Here is a 17,191-nt window from a genome sequence, read left to right as displayed (position 1 = left end):
ACAGAGACCCTGTCTTAAATAAATAAATAAATAAAGCATCCACCAATTTGAATGTGGCCAATTTCTGTGTCATGGGACGTTTACCATGGGTAATCACACGCTGTGATCAAGAAGTGACTTAATACAAGTCACTGGATGGAGTTAGTCACATGGCCCACCTGGCCACATGGGGACCAGGAAGTGAGATCCTGCCCCAAGGTCAGAAGGCAGAGAACTGGACATGTTTCATTAACAGCACAAATGACCACCATGACCCCTTAGAAGCTGTTTTTCATTTTATTTTCACTACTTTATGTGATAGGCACTATTATTCGCATCCCTGTTTTCAGGAGACATCGGAGGCTCAGAGGGCTGTCACACTGGAGGTCCCACAGCCTAAAAAGTGGCAGAGTTTAAGATTTTAATCACTGAGTCATGTTGTTGGGCAGAAAGAGACCACATCACACACAGAGAGAACAAGTCTGTTATTAGTTGCTTTTGCTACATAACAAACCACTCCAAAATTTAGTGGTTTAGAACAATCACCTATTTAGTTGATGATTCTCTGGGTTGCCACTTGGTCTGGGATCAGCTGGGCAGTTGTTTTGCTGGTCTCAGCAGGGTTCAGCTGCCTATCAGCTAGGGAGCTCTGTTCCAGAGGTCGGTTGGCTATGGGTGGCGGGGATCAAGGATGACTGGGCCATGTGTCTCTTTTCTCTTTATTACCCAGCAGGTTAGTCCAGGTCTTTTCTTTTTCTTTCCTTCTTTTTATTTTTTTAGACATTGTCTTGCTCTGTCACCCAGGCTGGAGTGCAGTGGAGCCATCGTAGCTCACTTCAGCCTCGACTGGGCTCAAACAATCTGCTTGCCTCAGCCTCCCCGATGTAGTTGGGACCACAGGCGCACACCACCACATCTGGCTAATTTTGTTGTAGTTGCTTTTTTGTAGAGATGGGGGTCTTGCCATGTTGCCCAGGCTGGTCTCGATCTCCTGGGCTCATGAAATTCTTCCCTTTGCCTCCCTAAGTGCTGGGATTATGGGTATAAGCCACCATGCTCAGCCAGCCTGGGGATTGGATGTGGCAGTGGTGGTAGGGGTACCAAGGGGAGCAAAAGAGGAAGTCCCAGTGCATAAGCACTTTTTTTTTTTTTTTGAGACGAAGTCTCGCTCTGTTGCCCAGGCTGGAGTACAGTGGCGCAGTCTCACCTCACTGCAACTTCCACCTTCCAGGTTCAAGCTATTCTCCTGCCTCAGCCTCCCGAGTAGCTGGGACTACAGGTGTGCACCACCACACCCGGCTAATTTTTTGCATTTTTAGTAAAGACAGGGTTTCACTGTGTTAGCCAGGATGGTCTTGATCTCCTGACCTTATGATCCGCCCGCCTCGGCCTCCCAAAGTGCTGGGATTACAGGTGTGAGCCACCGCACCCGGCTGCTTAAGTACTTTTCAAGCTTCTGCTTGTATCATGTTTGCTATTGTTCTAGTGGCTGAAGCAAACCACACAGTCAAGTCTAAAAGGAGAGCAACAATCCAAGGGCATGGCTACAGAAAGGCTGGCCCAATTGGGGTCATTAATGGGTACAGCTGGCTCCAGAGCTAAGGCGCTTTACCATCATAAGCTCCCAATGTTTAAACAGTAAGTCTGCCTGCACTCCTTCCAAGGTGGCAAAACTCAGATACTGATAAATTCTCTTGATCACAGCCCCGTCTTTTCCCAGCAGATTCCCCACCATCCCTCCTATGCCCAGATGCTGGAGTCTAGGTTTCCAGCCCAGTTAAAATCTCAAGGATCTTTCTTTTCCCTCAAACTCCAAAAGAACAGACACGCAATAGGATTTCTATTCATTTTTATTCATTCCTCCAAAGAGCACCATAGGCCAACCACACCCTTGATGTGTCCTTCATGGTTCCCCACTGCAGTGGACACAAATCCCTCCATCATTATTCAGGAATGTATGGAACTCTGCTGTGCTGATGAGGTTGTCTCGTCCACTCACCCAAGTTTTCCATGCCTGTTCTGCTTCTGATGGCAGTGCCAAAATTCATCATACATTTCCTTGAATTCCTGCCTCCAAGGGTCTTCCAGCCCCGTGGTGCCATGCAGACACACTCCAATGGAGGCCAGTGATCTGTCTACAAGGGAGTCTTAGTCTTTTCTGCTTGGATGCTCCCAGAGACAGATGCCTACTTATGTATTCACAAAGACTAAAATTCAATCCCATCAAAAGTCATGATTTAAAAGGCGACCACCCCCAAAAGAAGTCATAACACTCAAGCATGTCAATATATACAACGATGTAAACACAACCAATCTACAACTATATCAACACAACCAGCACTCCTCTATGGGCACAGACACACACACACAAAATTGTCTTGCTTTCTCAGATATGATCTCTGGCATGACTCCTGCTGGCATGAGGGCAGAGGAAATTGAGAGCAGCAAAGCATATAGCAGTGATGTCAGACAGGACCAAATCAGAGACAGAGTCAAAGTGGCAGAAAAATAAGGAGCACACTCCGAGCAAAGGCATGGGGGTGAGACAAAGGCGCCCGGACTAGAGCCATCTTGGTGCTGCCCAGGGGTGGGTGGCACTCATGTCTGAGCTCCCTGTGTCAGGCTTTTCAGGAAAGGGTGCACTGTTATGTGTGTGTATGCATGTTGTATGCATGCACATACATACACACGCTGAATTCTCACCATAACCATGTGAGGTAGATGCCATTTGTGGAGTGACTTGCCCAAGTCAGTAGAAGGACTATCTGCCCCTAGAGCTAGACTGATAGAATTTTCTATGTTGATAGAAGTATTCTGTACCTGCACTGTCCAATACTGTAGCCACTAACCACATGTGGCTACTCTGTATTAACACTGCACTACTGTCAATGAAACATAGAATTTTAAGTTTTATTTACTTTTAATTGAACAGCTGAGGCCAGGTGTGGTCGCCCATGCCTGTAATACCAGCACTTTGGAAGGCTGAGGTGGGAGGATCACTTGAGGCCGGGGGTTCAAAACCAGATTGGTGGCAGGCGTAGTGGCTTATGTATGTAATCCTAGCACTTCAGGAGGCTGAGGTGGGCGGATCGACTGAGGTCAGGAGTTCAAGATGAGCATGGCCAATGTGGTGAAACCCTGTCTCTAAGAAAAATATCAAAATTAGCCAGGCATGGTGGCACACACCTGTAGTCCCAGCTACTCAGGAGGCTGATGCAAGAGAATCAGTTGAAACTGGGAGGCAGAGGTTGCAGTGAGCCGAGGTCATGCCCACTGCACTCCAGCCTGGGTGACAAAGTGAGACTCTGTCTCAAAACAAAACAAAACAAACAAAACAAAAAAACCCACTAGCTTGGTCAACGTAACAAGACCCGCATCTCTACTTAAAACATTGACACTCGGCCAGGCGCGGTGGCTCACGCCTGTAATCCCAGCACTTTGGGAGGCCAAGGCAGGCGGATCACGAGGTCAGGAGATCGAGACCATCCTGGCTAACATGGTGAAACCCCGTCTCTACTAAAAATACAAAAAATTAGCCGGGCGTGGTGGTGGGCGCCTATAGTCCCAGCTACTCGGGAGGCTGAGGCAGGAGAATGGCATGAACCCGGGAGGCGGAGCTTGCAGTGAGCCGAGATCGCACCACTGCACTCCAGCCTGGGCGACAGAGTGAGACTTCATCTCAAAAAAAAAAAAAAAAAAAAAATTGACACCCATCTCAGTTTTTGGAAAACTATTATATAATTGGAACAACTTGGATATGTAAATCTACTTCTCCAACTATGAATTTTATGAAATTGAAAAACAGGTCAAGCATTTTGGATGAAAATGTATCATGGTAATTGAGATTTGGTGTAAGTGTAAAATATACACCAGATTTTGAAGACAGCATAAAAGAATGTAACATAACTCATTTAAATACCAATGATGCCAGGTGCAGCGGCTCACGCCTGTAATCCTAGTACTTTGGGAGGCCGAGGTGGGCGGATCACCTGAGGTCAGGAGTTTGAGACTAGCCCGGCCAACATGGCAAAATCCCATCTCTAACCAAAAATACAAAAATTAGCGGGCATGGTGGCGGGTGCCTGTAATCCCAGCTACTTGGGAGGCTGAGGCAGGAGAATCACTTGAACCCAGAAGGTGGAGGTTGCAGTGCACTGAGATTGTGCCACTGCACTCCAGCCTGGGCAACAGAGCGAAGCACCATCTCAAACAAACAAAACAAAACAAAAAACGACGATATGTTGAAAGCTATTTTAGATACATTGGGTTAAGTAAAACATGTTAAAATGAATTTAACCTGTTTCCTTTTACTATTCTAATGTGGCTATTAGAAAACTTGGCTGTAATCTGAGCACTTTAGGAGGCTGAGGTGGGCAGATAACTTGAGGCCATGAGTTCAAGACCAGTTTAGCCAATGTGCTGAAACCCCATCTCTACTAAAAATACAAAAATTAGGCTGGGTGTGGTGGCTCATGCCTATAATCCCAGCACTTTGGGAGGATGAGGCCAATGGATCACCTGAGGTCAGGAGTTCAAGACCAGCCTGGCCAACACAGTGAAACCCCATCTCTACTAAAAATAGAAAAATTAGCTGGGCGTGATGGTGCGTGCCTGTCATCCCAGCTACTTGGGAGGCTGAGATTGCAGTGAGCCAAGATCGCACCACTGCACTCCAGCCTGGGTGACAGAGCAAGACTCTGTCTCCAAAAAATAAATAAATAAATAAAAATATAAAAATTAGCTGGGCGTGACGGCTCACACCTGTAATCCCAGGACTTTGGGAGGCCGAGGCGGGTGGCCTGAGGTCGGTAGTTCGAGACCAGCCTGACCAACATGGTGAAACCTCGTCTCTACTAAAAATACAAAAATTAGCCAGGCATGGTGGCATATGCCTGTAATCCCAGCTACTCAGGAGGCTGAGGCAAGAGAATCACTTGAACCTGGGAGGCGGAGGCTGCAGTGAGCTGAGATATTGCCACTGCACTCCAGCCTGGGTGACACAGTGAAGCTCCATCTGAAAAAAAAAAAAAAAAAAGGAAAGAAAAGAAAAGAAAACTTAAAATGACATATATGTGGCTTGCATTTTGCTTCTACTGGACAGTGCTGCCCTGAAGCTCTCCCATTCCATCAGGTGGCTGACATGCCTGATTGCAGGGCTTAGACAATAATATGAGGGGGTAAAGAGGTGTAGTGGATATTACAGATATGTATGAATATTCTTCCCCTAAAGCTGAAAGAGCTTTCATGGAAATGCCTGGAGCCATTCAGTATAGAACCAAGTGCTCTTCCCCATGGTAGATAACTCAACTTTGATGGGACACATTGTGTCAGCAGTGGGGGAGACAGTGGTACCATCCCTTGAGTATCTCCCCTTGGATCAGTCACCCTTGTCTTCAGCTTCTAAGAGAGACAGGATCTCAAAACTCTTGAAGGTTCTTGTCCAGCCCTTTCATTTCACAGATGGGAAAATAAGGCACTGTCCAAGTAACACACAGTGACAGTGGCAAAGTTGCGCTTGCTTCCCAGGCCCCTGACCTCAGACAAGGGTGTTCTCTCCAATTAAATGCTTGTTTCTCCTTATCTTGCTCCATTTTCCTATCTTGTGGCAAGAGATCAACAATCGAAATTCCAATCCTAGTTCTGACACTGATCAATGAAATAAACATGTAGGCTGGGTGTGGTGGCTCACACCCACAATCCCATCAAGGCAGGAGGATCACTTGAGGCCAGGAGTTCAACACTAGTGTGGGCTACAAAGCTAGAACCCGTCTCTACAAAAAATTTGGTGCTGTGTACCTACAGTCCCAGCTACTCTGTAGGCAGAGGTGGGAGGATCATTTGAGCCCAGGAGTTGGAGGTGGCACTGAGCCACGATCATCCCACTGTATTCCAGCCTAGGCAACAGAGCAAGACCCTGTCTCTAAAATAATAATAATAATAATAATAGTAAAAAATATTTACGAAGCACCTATTGTATCAGTCACCTATTGTTCTAGATACTGGGGGAACAACAGAGAACAGGACAGGCAATGGGTCAGAAGCCAATAAATAGGTAAATAAATAAGATCATTTTTGACAGTAATAATTGCTATAAGGAAACTCAACTGGCCGAAATGAATGGGGGGATGTGAGTTACTTCAGATAGGGTGGATATGTGAGCTGAGATCTGACTGAGCGAGTCACAGGAAGGTTTGAGAGTGGAACAGGAAGTTGTGAGTAGAGCCTTGAAGGAAAGAGAAGAGCAGGTGCAAGGGTCCCCAGGCAGGACTCAAGGTGGCCACTCAGGCATCAGAAAGAAAGTCAGGTGGGCATGATGGCTCACACGTGTAATCCCAGCACTTTGGGAGGCTGAGGCGGGTAGATCACCTGAGGTCAGGAGTTTGAGACCAGCCTGTTGGCCACAACAGGGTGAAACCCCTTCTCTACTCAACTACAAAAATTAGCCAGGTGTGGTGGCACATGCCTGTCATCTCAGACACTCGGGAGGCTGAGGCAGGAGAATCGCTTGAAGCTGGGAGCAGGAGATTGAAGTGAGCGGTGATCACATCCCTGTACTCCAGGCTGCGTGACAGGGCGAGATTCCATCTCAAAAAAATAAAAAATAAAAAAAGGAAGGAAAGCCTATCAGGCTGGACAGGAGTGGGAAGGGGCAGGGAATGAGAATAAGCAAGGGCCAGACCCTCAGGGCCTCAAGCCTGCCCTCTCTGGACTTTGCTCTTTCTGTCTACAACAAAAGGGATTCTATCGCTTGGATTCTCAGATCCTCCTTTTCTGTTTTTGACACTGAAGAATTCTGTAACCTGCAGCTTTTCCCCTACATGTGGCTAGCAGCCTAGAACATTCCAGGCACTGTGGTTTCTGCCTTTGCTTCATTCATTCCTGGCATATTCCCATGGTCTCAAATGCCTGGCCACCCATTTGGTGGGCCCCTGGCTCAGCGCAGTACCCTCTATGTACATCAGAAAGCAGAGTCTCTTGGGGATACCTAAGGTGTCCATACAGAAGTGTTTGGACCAATGCAGCAGTACAGCTGTTCTTCCAAAAAGGAAGTTGCACAAAACACCAAGGCCAAAAAAAGAGAGAAACAGACTCTTTTCCTGAAGAAGAGAGACAGAGAAACAGACTCCCCAGAGATCATCTGAATTGCTCAGCACCTAGAAGATGAAGGCAGTCATATCCCTTCCCAGTCACACTCACAGAGGCAGTTGCCGGGATCCCAATACAAGGTTTGGAGGAGCTGTCTCTGAGGTATTCTTTCCTGCCCTTCCACACCCAGAAGGCCTCATTCCTGGTCCCTGGCTACTTCTAGAGCCCGCCATGCCCAGACCTCTTACCCACCTCACCTCATTTTTGTGGGACCACCCTCCCTACATACTTTTGGAGGGCAATTGTAGAAACCCATCCACTCCCCAGGAGAGATCAAGAAGTCTCCAGCTTTCTCCCACAAGCCCCCTGATCCGTCCTCCAGATGCAGACCTCCCCTTACCCAAGAATTAGGAACCAAGGTCCACAGCCATCTTAGGACCCTGGAGTCTGAGACCCTGGAGGCCTCCGCCACCCCATCAAGACTCAAAGCCCACTGCTCCTTGGGGACCTGTGTGCAGGCTTTTTCCCCCAGAGAAATGTAGACGCTGTTTCCCTCTGAGGCTCTGAAGCCCAAGAGTTCCAGCTCCCTGGGGCGCTCAGGTCTCCCTCCCCTATACTGGAGTTTAGGTACCAGTCATGGACACCTCCCCACCAATTAGGAAACAGGACTTCTCCCCTCCCCTGGAGGACTAAACATCCAGTAACTCCAGTTTCTACTCCCTAGGAGACAGACATAGTCCCTGCTAGACTCTGGGCCACCAACTCCCTTCAGGACAGAAGGGTCTGGATGTCATGCACCATGGTTCCCAAAGAAATCAGGATTCCTGGCAGGGCACGGTGGCTCACGCCTGTAATCCTAGCACTTTGGGAGGCCCGGGCGGGTGGATCGCCTGAGGTCAGGAATTCAAGGGCAGCCTGGCCAACAGGCTACTAAAAATACAAAAATTAGCCAGGCTTGGTGGCAGGCACCTGTAAATCCAGCTACTCCGGACGCTGAGGCAGGAGAATCGCTTGAACCTGGGAGGGAGAGGTTGCAGTGAGCCGAGATCGCGCCATTGCACTCCAGCCTGGGCAACAAGAGACTTCGTTTCAAAAAAAAAAAAAAAAAAGGAAAAAAAAAAAAGAAATTAGGATTCCTGTCCCCCAGACTCTCTGAATCCAGGTGATGAGAAGTCACACATCCCAGCTAGAAATCAGAGTCCACATCCCTTTCAAGCACTCAGGATTAAGCCCAGGCATCCCCTGCCACAGTCTGGACCCTCAAGCCCCCTCCCACCTCTCACTGGGCAGACTCAGGGGGTGCCAGCACAGCCTCAGCATCAGCCCGCATCTCATCCAGAGCCTGCAGCAGTACGCCGTGAGCCGCTCGGTAGCCCAGGCCACCTGTCGCCGCTGCGCCACCCGCAGGCCACAGGAAGGAGAGAGCACCCAGTGCTGCGCCCCCAGCAGTGCCCTCGCCCGCCCAGGCACCCAGCCTTGCTTCGACCTCGGCGCGCGTCACCGGGCCTGGGAAATGAGCGCGCGCTGCCAGCTCCCCAGGAGCCAGGCCCAGGGCACGCTCACGTCGAGCCAGTGCCGCGGGTTCCAGTCCCAGGCCCCGTCGCCACTCCGCCAGCTGACCCCGCAGAAGTGCCACGTCGCATGCCCAGCCCAGCCCTGGGAGTGGTGCCGCCGCCGCTGCCAGACTAGCCAGCAGAGCTGGCCTCCACGCCCCGGCCCGCAACGCCGCAGCCTTGGTTCGGGCAGCGCTGGGAGATGCTGGTGGCAGTGCCAGCAGCAGCGCCCCTGCCTGGGCTGGGGGGAGCGCTTGCCGCAGCCATTCGCATAGCCCTGGGAGTCCACCAGGCCATAGGGGGAACACTGGCGGCGGTGCCTCCTCCAACACCTCCCATGTCTCGTCCTCCGGGCTTAACACGGCGGCCCGCTCTGAGTCGCCACCACCTGATTTCTTCATGCCGACAACCTGCTGCAAACCCTCGCTGCCAGCTTTCCCAGGACCTTCCCCGCTGCCTGCTTTCTGCGATCCAGCGCTACATCTCTCCCTTCCCTTACTGAGTGCATTCTCCAATCCCCCTCCGCCTGCGTTCTTTAAGCTCTCGCCGTTGGGTTTCTCCATCTTGCCTTCTCCCAAATACTCCGGATCCTCGCCCTCGCCGTCTGTGCGCACACAGACAAGAGGCGCATCTGGTAGCACCAAGGCCTGGACCTGGGCCCAGTCCTTCTCAGTGGGGGCCCCAGGGGTGACGAGGATGAGGGCGTCGTAGTGCGTTGGGTGAGAGGCTGCGGCCGCGGTGGTGGCAGTGCCCGTGGGGCCCAGAGGCACAGTCCAGAGCACCACATTCGGGCGCTCTGGGGCCGGGAAGGGAGTGGGCCCCGTGGGCGCCGAAGCAGGCGCAGCACCTGGGTCGCCAGGATCCAATCCAAGCAGCATGTCCACCACAAGGCCCACGTCAGCCTTGCCGGCCACGGCCAGGTCTAGCCGTGCGCTGCCCAGGCGCTCCAGGCCTGAGCGCACCCACGACAGCGCAGCCTCCAGGCCGCCGGTCTCAAAGGCCTCACGCACAGCCTCCAGCTCTGCTGCACCCAGCACCTCGAAGCCATCCTGGGCCGGGGGCAGGAGCCTGTGGGGACAAGAAGGGTCAGAGTCAAAGGCAGAAGAGGGGCTGGGTTACATGGACTGGGCTATGAATGACAAGGGCGGAGCTTTCCTAATGATCCCAGAATGGGGCAGGGATAGGAAAGGGAAGGGCCAGACTGACGGCACGGCAAATAGAAACCAGATGGGGAGGGGCCATGATGATATGGGCGGGGCTTCAAGCAATAATGGAGTCTTGATTATTGGACAGGTGGACTTAAGGTCAGGTTTCCCACTCTAGCCTAAAATGGGGATTGGGCTAAGACTTCCATGGAATACAGTATTTGGGGGCGGGGCTTTTCCAAGGGTCAGCTGTGCTGGGTGGGACAAAGCTCACAGAGAGTGGGGCCTAGAACAAAGAATCGCAACTGTATTGTGGCCTAAACACAAGTCCAGCACTATTTGAGACAGACAAGGTCGCCAAGGCACTCTTTTCAGAGGCTGGGCCTAAGGAGGGTCAGTGAGGGGAGAAATTTCATCTACTAGTTCTTACCAAGGGGGAGTGGCTAAGGTGACTCCCCACCAGGTGAGGCTAAGGAAAAAAGATGATAGTGTACTAGGACAAGGGACTGCCCCTCTCTGAGCCTCATTTTAAAGTCTGTAAAATGAGGAGGCTGGCAGGTGGTAGAGCAAATTCAGGAGGTAGCCAGCAAGTGGGCACAGAAACAAGAGGGAGCTGGAGAAAGGAGGTGGATGAGTATGCCCCAAGATCCTCATTGCTGGTGTGGCTTTAGGTCACTTGAAAACCAAACTGATGGTGGGGAGGGCTCAAGGATTAGAGTTTTCAGGTAAAATCTTCCAGGGGGCTGGGCAAAGTGTCTCACGCCTATAATTCCAGCACTTTGGGAGGCCAGGGAGGGCGGATCACCTTGCTTGGGGCAGGGCCTAGAAAAAGGAGCCTCAGGGCCCCAGCAGATAAAGTGCTAAGATTTTCCCTTTTAATCCTAGGGCTTTGGGAAGCCTGGGTGGGGGCATGGCTTGAGGCCAAGAATTTAAGACCAGCCTGGGGAAACAGTGAGATCCTGTTTTGCAGCCTGTTCTATTAGCTACTCTGGAGGCTGAAGCAGGAAGATCATTTGAGTCCAGGAGGTGGAGGCCCTCAGTGAGCTAGGATAGCAGCAGTGCACTCCAGCCTGGGCGATAGAGTGAGACCCTGTCTCAAAAAAAAAAAAAAAAAGGCCGGGTGTGGTGGTTCACGCCTGTAATCCTAGCACTTTGGGAAGCTGAGGCAGGAGTATTGCTTAAGGCCAGGAGTTCAAATTCAACCTAGTCAACGTAGCAAGACCCTGTCCCTCGGGAAAAAAAAAAAATAATAGAGCTAAGCTCTTTGCCCCAAACTCACTGGGGGAGGGATCTCATGGATCTCAAATAGGACCTAGGTGTGTAGGGTCTCAACTAAGGGACCAAGCCAGAAAGCACTCACCTCCGCAGCGCTTCTGCCTGGCTCTGCAGCGCCGCCCGGAGGCGCTCTAGCTCCTCGCAGCCGTCGCTGCTGCCGCAGTTCGCCGGTAGCACAAACAGATCCGCAGCTCCCAACCCCGCGCTGTTCAGCAGAGCTGCTGTCTGATCACGGGCCTGGGCCGCAGTCTGTGAATCCCCAGGACGGAGGTTCCGCACAGCCAGTAGCGGGGTCCCTCGGGCCAGGGCGGCCCGCGCTGCCTCTCCCAGGGCTGCAGCCAAGGGTTCCCCGTTCCCCTCGGGTCCGGGCAGCACCAGTACCAGCACGTTGGCTTCAGCCGCCCAGGGCCCCGGCGTTGCAGGTGGGCAGCTCAGCTCGCCCAGAAAAAGGCCTGGGCCCGCAGCTCTTAGGCTGGGAACCCCGGAGTCCGGCCGTCCCTCGGGGGCCTCGAGCGTCTCCACATCCTTGTCGCACAGCGCCGCGATCAGTGCGGACTTCCCCAAGCCAGGAGGCCCCAGAAACAAGGCGGTCACGTCACCCTGCGGCGGAGGCATGGCTGGAAAGCAACGGGTGGAGAAGACCTGGGTCAGGGAGCACCTAGCCTTTTCCTTTCCTAGCCGCCCCACTCGGAACAAAGGCCTCAGTCCTCCCCCCGGTCCCCTTCGGTTCTTGAGTGTCTCTCTCCAGGACCTAAAAAATCCAGAGCCCAGACCCTATTCCCCAGGGATTCCAGGCGCCCTGTCTGTCCGCCCTCTTTGTAGATGGAAACGTTTCCCTTTCTGCTTCAAAAACTCTGAAATCAGGCGCGGTGGCTCATGCCTGTAATCCCAGTGCTTTGGGAGGCCGAGGCGGGAGGATCGCTTGAGGCCAGGAATTCGAGACCAGCCTGGCCAACACGTGGGACTCTCTGGTAGAGTCTCCGTCTCCACAAAAAATAAAATTTAGCCGGGCCATGGTGGCGTGCGCCGGTAGCCCCAGCTACTTGGAAGGCTGCGGCGGTAGGATCGCTTGAGCCCAGGAGTTGCAGGCTGCAGTGGGCAGTGATCACACCACCGCACTCCAGCCCAGGCGACAGAGCAAGACACTCTCTCAAAAATAAATAAATAAAAATAAAACCTCAGAAATCTGGCTTCCAGTCCCTCCTCCCTCGGACACATTGTTATTTTTATCCTTCCCCTTCCCCCTTCCACATCACAAACCGAGCAAAAAGCAGACCCACGGGATGAGCGCAGTCGGTGGCGGTAGGTCAGCAACTGAGAAGCCCGACCCCTCGGCCGCAGCGGACGGAGGCCGAAGAGGCCAGGGCGCGGTGATTTAAAGATGCCGGGACGCGTCCCAGTAGCTTTAACCTGACGTCACTCCCTCTTCCAAGGGGGTGTGTCTTGGAAGAGCTACCGCAGAGACCTAGCCCTTCGCAGCGCCTGCGCAGAACGGCCGAAGTGCTCACGCCCCTGTTCGGCGGCCTCTGGGCCTCGAACAATGAAGGAGTCAACGCGCCTGCGCGCCACGAGCACCTACCCAGACTTGCGCAAAAAGCTTCGGTACCTACGCCGCGGGAGGGTGAACGTCATCATAACGCACCATAGTGCAGAGAAGGACCCCTCCCGTTATTTTGAGGACCGGACTGGTGCGACTATACTACTGCCGGATGCCAAATCCGGGATCTCGGCTCCGAGAGGCTCATCTGGCAAAAGGGCGCGGAAACCACGGGGGCCCTGAGACTGAGTGGGCTATCCCACTTCTCTCTGGGTGGCGGGGCTGTAGCTAGCGACTGACAGGCGCAGCGAAAGGCAGCCCTCTGCTGTACGGAGGAAAACTGAGGCCTGGGAGCAGGAACCTGTAGGCAGCGCTTGAGGGTAGCGGGATAGCAGCTGCTAGTGCGCGTGGGAGGCGGGGGCTCTGGGCGGAACAAAAATCACAGGATGTCAGAGGATGTTTTCCGGGAAGAACTGGAATAAAGGGTGGGTATCACTACCTGCCCCAAGACACTTGAGACTGGGATGACGCTGGTGTCAAAGATCAAGACTCCCACGCTGAGTTCAGGGAGTTAGTTTGATGCAGCAGGTCATAGGTCACACCAGTGAAAAGACTCTTGAGTCCCAAACCCAGGAAGTCTTTTGGGAGGTTTGAAGCTTCTCTTAGCAAGAACTCCATCAATTAGAGTTCAAGGAGATAGTATGTCGTAAGGGTCAAAAGCAGGCAAGGAGAGCCTATGGCGATGTCAAAGGTCATAGACTTAGGGTGCCCTCTAAGACTGGTAACAGATGAACAGCTTCACTCATGCACGCTCCTCTCCTGACTAGAAGGGTCCCAGCACCATGGAGGACCCGAACTCTGAAGAGAACATGAAGCAGCAGGATTCACCCAAGGAGAGAAGTCCCCAGAGCCCAGGAGGCAACATCTGTGAGTACACATGGCTGGCTGGCTAGAGGAGGGTGGGGTGCAGGAGCTGATGCTAAGAAGATCTCTGTGGCACTTCAGTGTCCAAGGCGCCACAGAGTTTTGCCTGTTGAGAAGGGGCTGTAATGGTCCCTGAGCTGCCCTAGCAGGAAGTGCATCTCCTCACACCGGCTTATGTGGCCAGAGTACTCACCCTCCTCTGGCCACATAAGCAGGATTGCAATGCTTATGCATTCAGAGGGATAGGGTGGCTTCCAAGAGAGGCTTGGGTTGGAGACGTGGCTGGGAATGGTTCTATTGGGAGAAAAGCCCCAAGATTCTGGTCCCAACTGTGTCCTAGACTTTCAGTGTAACTTGAGCCTTGGTTTCCCTGACTGTCAAAAGAGGGTGGCACTATCCACCTCACAGGGTGGTTATGGGATTAACTGCAGCAAAGGGGAAAGCTAGGGGTTAATGATGGTAGCCAGTTTGCCATGTAATAGCAACACCTCCTGCTGTTTTATTATGAGCTAGGTGTATTTATTCTCATATTATGAACGATTTTAACATTCATTATCTCATTCAGTCCTTCTAATAATAGGCCCTTTAAACTGGGAACTGAGGCAGAGAGAGGTATTTGTAACAAGAGCTGTAGTCTCAATGCCCTTGAGCCTGAGATTACCGGAAACACACGTGCAGTTGAACACGTTGGGTTTATTTCTCGCTGCAATGAAGAACATGCACCATGGGGGAACTGTGGGGTGTCTCACTAAGAGTGGTAAAAACGACATAGGATTTGGGCTTGTGGGTGGTGATTTTGGGGAATGTGCGAGCAAAATTGTTTTGCTGTGGATTGGATGCTACCAGGAAGCAGGGGCAATTCTGTGATTGGCTATCGTAATAAATCTTGTCCAGAAGGAGGAAGGAAGAAGGCAAGGCTCAAGCTCTGACTGAAAGCAGCAGCAGACATTCACATGAGCCAGGATAGGAGGATGTTTGGTCATTTCTCTGCTTGGACAGCATTCATATTTTGTCTGTGCTCAGACATTATTATGATGTAGTCTTGTCTTGATTCATTCTAGTCACAGCATGACCTTGTCTGTCCTTGATATTTTGTGAAAATTTATGTTCAACAGAACACCAAGGTCTAGCTGTGAGTACCAGGCCATATCCTGGATGTCGGGCTGGATTTCTCTGTTATCATTAGTCATAATTGCAAATGACTGTACAGCAATTCATTTATTCCTTCCAACAGTCCTATGGAGTAGATACTGTTATTAGCCCATTTTCCAGATAAGGAAACTGGTGTAATTGCCTAGGAAGTGGTGGAACTGAGATTCAATCCCAGGCAGTCTGGCTCCAAAGGCTGTGCTGTAATCACCATACCCCTCTGTTGGGCAGGCTGACTCTCTGGGTTCCAACCCTGGCTCCACCATTTCCTTTCCTAGCCTCATTGACTATGGGCAACTTGGCTAACCTCTTTCAATCTCAGTTTGCTCATCCATAAAATAGGTCCAAGAACAGTTCTCCTGTTTGGTTGTCCAGCATTAGCATAGAACCGAGCACATAGCACACTCAATGTTAATTGTTGGTATGATTCTGGGGTTCAGGAGAGGTCCTGGAGACTCCTGCCGGCCTCCCCTGACCTCTCCGCACATCTCTCAGGCCACCTGGGGGCCCCGAAGTGCACCCGCTGCCTCATCACCTTCGCAGATTCCAAGTTCCAGGAGCGTCACATGAAGCGGGAGCACCCAGCGGACTTCGTGGCCCAGAAGCTGCAGGGGGTCCTCTTCATCTGCTTCACCTGCGCCCGCTCCTTCCCCTCCTCCAAAGCCTTAATCACCCACCAGCGCAGCCACGGTCCAGCCGCCAAGCCCACCCCACTGGTTGCAACCACTACTGCCCAGCCCACCTTCCCCTGTCCTGACTGTGGCAAGACCTTTGGGCAGGCTGCTTCTCTGAGGCGGCACCGCCAGATGCATGAGGCCCGTGCCCCTCCTGGCACCTTCGCCTGTACAGAGTGCGGTCAGGACTTTGCTCAGGAAGCAGGGCTGCATCAACACTACATTCGGCATGCCCGAGGGGAGCTCTGAGTGCAGCTTAAGCATCTCCGTGGTCACAGGTGGCTCTGTGGCCAGTAGGACTCACCCATGATACGGGGTGCAGGAATTCCGGGGGCCCTGAGGGATTTGCTTCCCTCCCCTGGGAAGGCAGAGGGCTCCTAATAAAGAGGACCCAGAAGATTCTCATTTAGAGCTTCAGTCTTTGGAGGACACAGGGCCTTCGTGAGACAGTGAAATCAGACAATAACGAGATCTTTCGTTAAAAAAAAAAAATGGGAATGGAGTGCGGAAGAGAAATGGTTTGTGTCTCCCTTATTCCCAGTTAAACACCTAGCTGCAGACTGTGTCATCACCCTTCATTCTTCCCAGATGGATGCCATGGGCAATGGAAGCAAAATGCCCTGGACCTTTGCCTGAATGGGGGCAGGGAAGGTGAGGTGTTGCTGGCCTGTAATGCCACCGGATGAGTTCCAGATGTGGAGCAACTTGGGCTTTTGGGGATGGGGCAGCACAGTTGGGAGCTGGACCCCAATTGAGTGGGGGTGGCAATTGGAGTCCTTGTGTCTCTTTCCCACCCCCTGCCAACCTCACTCAGAGGGGCCATGGCACTAGATGGCACTAGTCCCCCGATAATTTATGTCTCATTTAAATAATTTTGTATATCATTCTGGTCATGAAATATTTTTTCATATGTGTAGGTGAAATGGTATGAATAAGCTAACAGGAATAGTATCTAAAAACAGAAAACATCCATATTAAAATGTCTAAACAGGGAGCTCTGGCTTTTGAGTGGGAATTTCCAGAGAACATAAGGGTGTGGGCAGGTGGGGGAACTCAGGCCAGAGTTGGCCTCGCTTTGTGGGGAAACTGGTTTGGAATCAAACAGAGATACCTTCTGTTTCGGGTTTATTTGGCCAACACTGGGAGATTTCCCATTAAGATCCTATTTTCAGCTCTCTTGAAAGGCCCAACCTAGGGTGACATTGTCAGCAGGGGCAGGGCAGAAGCTACAACAGGCTGGAGGGGAACAGTGGGTATCATCCTCAACTGGAGATGAGTCCCACCAGGCCAGTTTTACCCCCTTAGTTACTTGCCCTGCACTTGCAGACAATGGTCAATGCCCTGCATATAATACTTATAGACTCTGTTTATGTTGAGGGATGTTTTTAAAGCCCAGGTGAAGTGGATGTGGTAGACTGATCACTGTCTCTCTGTTTTTAGCTAAGCACATGGTAGCTGAAAAGACTACATTTCCCAGATTCCTTTGCAGCTAGATGTAGCCATGTGACCGATTCTGGCTAAATTCCTGGGTAGAACACTCAAGCTTAAGAAAGGGACGGCGGGGCACAGTGGCTTACACCTGTAATCCCAGCACTCTGTGAGGCTGAGGCTGGTGGATCACCTGAGGTCAGGAGTTTGAGACTAGCCTGGCCAACATGGTGAAACCCCATCTCTACTAAAAATACAAAAATTAGTCAGTGGTGGTGGCATACACCTGTAACCCCAGCTACTTGGGAGGCTGAGGCAGGAGAATTGCTTGAATTTGGGAGACAGGCTGCAGTGAGCCAAGATCATGCCACTGCACTTCAGCCTGGGTGACAGAGTGAGACTCTTTTTTAAAAAAAAGAAAAGAAAGGGACATACCTTTTT

At 51.7% G+C, this 17,191-nt stretch overlaps 2 protein-coding genes across 5 annotated transcripts; one reads left to right on the top strand and one right to left on the bottom strand.

The window, feature by feature from the left end:
• Positions 1-8,119: 8,119 nt before the first annotated feature.
• On the bottom strand, positions 8,120-12,571 carry IRGQ (immunity related GTPase Q). 2 transcript variants are annotated; one of them, XM_003915642.5, is made up of 3 exons: positions 12,299-12,571; positions 11,124-11,655; positions 8,120-9,686 (listed from the first exon to the last, which is right to left on the bottom strand). In XM_003915642.5, the coding sequence occupies exons 2-3, from the start codon at positions 11,651-11,653 to the stop codon at positions 8,345-8,347; spliced, it is 1,872 nt and encodes a 623-aa protein (XP_003915691.2). In that variant the 5' UTR covers positions 11,654-11,655; positions 12,299-12,571; the 3' UTR covers positions 8,120-8,344. The 2 variants fall into 2 exon arrangements, with proteins under 2 accessions (XP_003915691.2, XP_009192911.2); XM_009194647.4 differs by having other exon boundaries at positions 12,319-12,571.
• Positions 12,572-12,687: 116 nt separating this feature from the next.
• On the top strand, positions 12,688-16,316 carry ZNF576 (zinc finger protein 576). 3 transcript variants are annotated; one of them, XM_009194648.4, is made up of 3 exons: positions 12,688-13,060; positions 13,406-13,502; positions 15,144-16,316. In XM_009194648.4, the coding sequence occupies exons 2-3, from the start codon at positions 13,418-13,420 to the stop codon at positions 15,569-15,571; spliced, it is 513 nt and encodes a 170-aa protein (XP_009192912.1). In that variant the 5' UTR covers positions 12,688-13,060; positions 13,406-13,417; the 3' UTR covers positions 15,572-16,316. The 3 variants fall into 3 exon arrangements, with proteins under 3 accessions (XP_009192912.1, XP_003915694.1, XP_031515274.1); XM_003915645.5 differs by having other exon boundaries at positions 13,403-13,502; XM_031659414.1 differs by having other exon boundaries at positions 12,688-13,502.
• The last annotated feature ends 875 nt before the right edge of the window (positions 16,317-17,191 follow it).

The sequence above is a fragment of the Papio anubis genome, chromosome 20 (genome assembly GCF_008728515.1).
Source record: "Papio anubis isolate 15944 chromosome 20, Panubis1.0, whole genome shotgun sequence".
Taxonomy (NCBI): domain Eukaryota; kingdom Metazoa; phylum Chordata; class Mammalia; order Primates; family Cercopithecidae; genus Papio; species Papio anubis.
The sequence above is the reverse complement of the archived record's forward strand: the minus strand, read 5'-3'. Positions and strand labels throughout refer to the sequence as shown.